Raw genomic sequence first — 5,000 nt, forward strand, 5'->3', positions numbered from 1 at the left:
ATCACCGATAGTAGCGAGCAAGCGATAACACCGGCCGCGTACAGATACGCATCGCGCTCGCTGATCTCGGTCTGTTTCGGGGTAAAGTACGATACCAGCTCACCCAGTAGCAGCGGTTGCGCCACACGGTTGGCCGTCTCAAAGGCCGAGAACAGCAAACCCCAGACGAGTGTCTCCACCCCGAACGCCCGCCAATAGACCCGTCCGAAGCTGGCACGCTCGGGCCCACGCTGCGTTTCCTCTTCCGCCCAGAGCCGCTCGAACGTTTCCGCTAACCCGTGGCTACTGTGTTCCGGCAGCGTGGCGTACAAACTTTCCTCCGTAATCTCCTTCCGTTGGCCATTACGGAATGTGTGACGCAGCCACCAGAACGTACGCTTCGACAGGAACGAAGCACTCTGCACTGGATTCGTCTGCTTGGCGTCGCTGAACCCATGCTCACGGTTCATTCTCCTGCCCCCGGGGTACGGTCCGTGGTGGTGGTTGTGGGTCTTTTTGATTGAGATTCCTTCCCGATGGCAACCGCAGCCGTACGTCGTCTCTGTTGCTAGCAGATGAAAGTGCTGCGCGGTGGATGGTAGTGGTAGCGATCAACACAACAATGTCCGGCCCTCTACTACCATGCCCGTGTCCCATCGAGGGCGGATTCACCAGAGGCGCACGACACACTGCAACGCGACGCGAATGAAAACTTGAGACGAGAATCACGAGATCTGGAAGCAGCAGGAATGAATGCAAACGGTGGGATTAGTTCCAGAGGGGGGGAATAAGGGTGCACCCAACACCTGCTGAGTGTATCAGAACCGGTATCTCGGAGAATCGAACGAGAAAAGATTGATTAACACAATTCTCGAATTGGCACCACGATCAGCTGGCTTGCGGATCTTACTCCCTCTCTCACTCTGGCTGACCGACTAAACACCGACCATCCACCGGCGGCACTCAACGGCAGACAATCGATCGGTGCTTTTTTTTTGCACACTGGAACACTGTGGCTAAACTAATCATTCCGGTCGGTTGACTTCCACCTGGATACCATTACGGTCGCAAATAGTGGTCTGCAGCAGCATGTCCAGCCAGGCCAGACCAGACTAGCCAGTCAGGCGTGATGCTGCTCAGAGCGCACAAAAAACGTGAAGATAACAAGAGAGTCCGCCGGGGTGGAGGAATGCATGGGAGGTGGAACCGGTTTGTGGTTCGGTTAGGTTAGTTGGTTGGTAGATCATACATGCAGGGCCACCAGAGAGGGTTGTTCATCATTCGTACTCATCCCGAATTGGGACAAAAGGGAATGTAGTTATGCCAATACCATCCGAACGCGTTTTGCATACTGTGGCGGCGGCGGTGGTGGTGGTTGTATAGAGGTGCCGTTCCCACGGTCCATGGAGGAGCGATGCGCTGCCGTACGATCACTCGAAAAGGTCCCCTCCCACCATTCGTTCCTCCATTCAACAGTGAACAAAGAGCCGACACTTGCGTACACTAAAAATATCCAGCCACAAATGGCCATGGGCTGACTGAATGGCGAACTGACTGACTGACGGACTGACTGACGCCATCAATCGTTCCAGCCCCCCCGAGAAAGGGGATGGGGGTGCGCCTCGCGAAGATCGCGAAGAAGGGAGCAACAGCGGGAACGCGGGTCACCAACCGTCAATTTAACAACAAACCTAAGGTCAAACAACGTGACCCTTGAGCCGCGAACGTTGCTAAATCAATACAATAAGAGAACGGGGCGGAACAGGGCAGCCCAACAACACAACTAACGCGCACTGTGGCAAGGAGCACAGCCCCACCCTCCACAAGCCCTTGCGATCTTTCTTCACCGCTCTGATCGAAGGGTGCAATCAGCAGAGGGACCTCTGCTATGCGTCACATATTTGCAGTAACATTACTTTCTCATAACACAAACACTCGCCACACAACAATACGCCCTATAGACACTGCGGATGCGATCTGCAACGATCACGACGTTCGTTCCGCGAATCTACGAGCGAAAGCATAACAACCAACAGACAGGTCCGAGTCCACACTTTCACACACAGGGATGCTGGGTGGCTTGCTTCGATGTGATGCGCGTTTCTGGCCGGACGACGACAAGATCACAGCAGCCACAGGAGCACACTCTACATACCTTCGCCTACATCGGACCAACCGTTGTTTGGATCTGCGACGACGACGGCGATGTGCCCGATTGCTGACGCGGATGAAAGGGTTGGTTTTTTTTTTCGCGTTGGTCGTGGCCACCGAGAGCGAGAGAGCGAACGAACGAGCGAGCGAACGAGAGTTGAAAACAATCGGCACCGTGGAATAAACACTTTGCGAGAGCGCAACGCACACACAAGGGACAAGGAAAGAGCACCGGTTCGTCGTCCCATTCATGCGCTCGGAGGAAAACAGCTGGGTCATTGACGGCACGCCACCGGCGACCGAGCGGCAACATTCGCTCATGCTTTCTCACCCACCTCAACAACTTTCTCCGCCGGCGTAGCATAGCGCACGCACGCATGCACGCACACTCGCTTCGCCTTTGTCGTCGTGCCGGCAGTTGTTATCTTTAGAATGATGGCATCTTTCTAATCGAACCAGAACCAAAATGAATCGAATGGACGACACAGATCTTTCGTTTTCGCTTCCGTGGTGGCACGTTTCGTCTTATCGAACGGTTTCTCCGCATGTCTCTATCACACTCTCCCAAAAAAAACTCACGAAAAACTCGCTCACTTTTCACGAGAGAGCAAAGCAGGCGTGCGCTGGTTTTGGGTGACATTCTATGACGATGATGATGATGTTGAGCGAAACAATACTTCGATATTATTCGTAGAACGTATGTGAAACAGGCGTGAGGGAGGGGGTGAGGGGTATACTAACCTACGAGCTTTACGTACGGACACGAGTTCACTTCCAACGGTCCACACGATGTCAACGTTCCCGTGCTACTAACGAACGGATACGCCGCGAGCATCGCCGAGAGCGACGACGAAAGAGGAACACGCGTCGACGCGCATTGTTCCGTATTATCTATCTGCATTCGTGGCCACCTCAGACCGCTAGGCCTGTCACTGATAAGCGATGCTGTCTTGTTTGATTTGCTTCATAAACACGATTCAACGAGGCCACGGCTTACAGTTACATACATTTCACCACGGATTGTAACATTTCAGTTGCCAGCCTAAGCCCTTTTTACACTATATTGTGCAACAAGCACGCGGTTAATGGGGGTCATTGAATCATTTCAGGTGACATCATGGGAGTGCTTGTACAAAATTGCATACATGTTTTCCCCAATTACCAATATCGTAACCCTTCAGACCATTCTAACATGTGTTCTCTAACCCTCTCTCTCTCTCTCTCTCTCTCTATCTCTTATCGATACTCTCTCTTCCACCAGGGCTCGATGGCGCGAAAACCGGACCATTTTCAACACCCCGAACCCCCGGCTGATGAACGTATCGTTGCTACGCGACAACAAACTGCTTCACGGTCAGGAACGGCGCGGATCGCGCATGTCCGTGCGGCTACCGTCCCGGCAGCCGAGCATGGCCTCGCTTCGACCGCATTCGCCTAATGCCTCGATAGGTAAGCTAGGTCTGTATATGGGAATCCGGTTCGATCTCCTGCGCCCTGCGTTATCAGTAACCGCTTATACCGGATAGGCGCGTAGAAGTGCCCGGTTTTGCCCGTCGTTGTTACGCGTGGTTCTGTTTGGGCGACATTTCTGGCTGCTAGCTGACCCTTAGATCGTCTGTTCTTGTTCGAGTGCAATTTTCCTACCTTTGTTCTGTAGCCGGAGCTCTCTTTTCGCTTCCGATTTTCCACTCTGTTTTTCTTTTAATTCTATCACTTTTTATCTCTCTGTCTCTCTGTATCCGTACTTCCAAAATGCGCTGCGCTGTTCCCACGTTATCAATCACAGCCTGGCGTGTGAAATAGTAGCATAATTATCCTTGAGACAGTTTACAACGAACTTATTGCTTTATATTGTCGTACTAGCGTTTGTTTTTCGCAACAAATTGATTCAGATTCCTATAACAAGAATCTTATTATTCGAAAATTCTGGAGGTCCAATTAACGCCCAAAATATGGAAAGGAAACAGCTTTTCTCTTTCAAGTCTCTTTCAAGCTGAAGTCTGAATTTAACTTGAATCCCTTTTTTATGTTCTATTTCATTTCGGTTCAAGGTTGGTATGTTTATTAAAAGTATATTTCTTTACAGATTTTTAATCACTCTATCACCCTTTCAAAGTAGCTGAAAGATGCCGTACCTTTTCTCTTCTTTGTCTCGTAAAGCATACAGAGAGTCCCTGGAAATAATCCTTAATAACTGATAATTTCAATCAATATCATTTACATTAAAGCCTTCTTTATTATCTTGTGCAAGGTGCAAGTAGAAAGTGATCATTTACCTTTGATCATCCTTCATGGGACTAGAGTACTCCGCATGTAGCAACTTGTAGAGCTCTAGCGTTCACTAGCAACAACGTGTTAAAAAAAACCATACCGCGTATAGCAATCCGTGAATAATACTAATCGTTGTCAAAACTGATGAGTAATTTGTTTGATAAAGTTAAAATTTTCTGAACAACCTATCCGCCAAGACCGCTCCCTGTTTCATTGGAATGTTTCTGTTCTCTCGCTTTATGCTCTAGTAATTACAGTTTTGCCATCTTTCGGGGAGAAAATATGCGTTAGTGATTGGCTCCAAAAACACATAGCTATTGATGGGTTTTGTTAAAAAAAAACAAACAATGTATAAGATACATAAAAACACACTTTCATTTTCGCATTTCATCCATTCAATACACTGTCGAACATTAAACGGCGTTGTTTCTGGCATACGTTCTTAAGTGACGAATGGGTTCATCAAATCGAATCGAAAGCATCCAATAATATGAAATGAAAGAACCATTAGGAAAGAATAGCCTCTTGTTATGTCGTTATGTAAATAGTTGCCTAGTCCGTTTATTGTTGCAAAGTTTTATTATTGTTGTATTAGTCGC

At 49.0% G+C, this 5,000-nt stretch overlaps 1 protein-coding gene across 2 annotated transcripts in view; it reads right to left on the reverse strand.

The window, feature by feature from the left end:
* LOC126572029 (ATP-binding cassette sub-family C member 4) overlaps window positions 1-2,932 on the reverse strand; it is a 7,291-nt gene extending 4,359 nt beyond the window's left edge. Inside the window, exons 1-2 of one of the 2 annotated variants that reach the window (XM_050231033.1) lie at window positions 2,872-2,932; window positions 1-713 (exon numbers count right to left, since the gene is read on the reverse strand). The exon at window positions 1-713 is cut by the window's left edge and continues 82 nt beyond it. In XM_050231033.1, coding sequence (XP_050086990.1) covers window positions 1-449 — 449 coding nt within the window. In that variant the 5' untranslated portion in view covers window positions 450-713; window positions 2,872-2,932. Of the gene's footprint in view, window positions 714-2,134; window positions 2,244-2,871 lie in introns of those variants that run through there. The other variant, XM_050231034.1, reaches the window with a different exon arrangement.
* Between the last annotated feature and the right edge of the window lie 2,068 nt (window positions 2,933-5,000).

This window comes from Anopheles aquasalis, chromosome 2 (assembly GCF_943734665.1).
Source record: "Anopheles aquasalis chromosome 2, idAnoAquaMG_Q_19, whole genome shotgun sequence".
NCBI lineage: Eukaryota > Metazoa > Arthropoda > Insecta > Diptera > Culicidae > Anopheles > Anopheles aquasalis.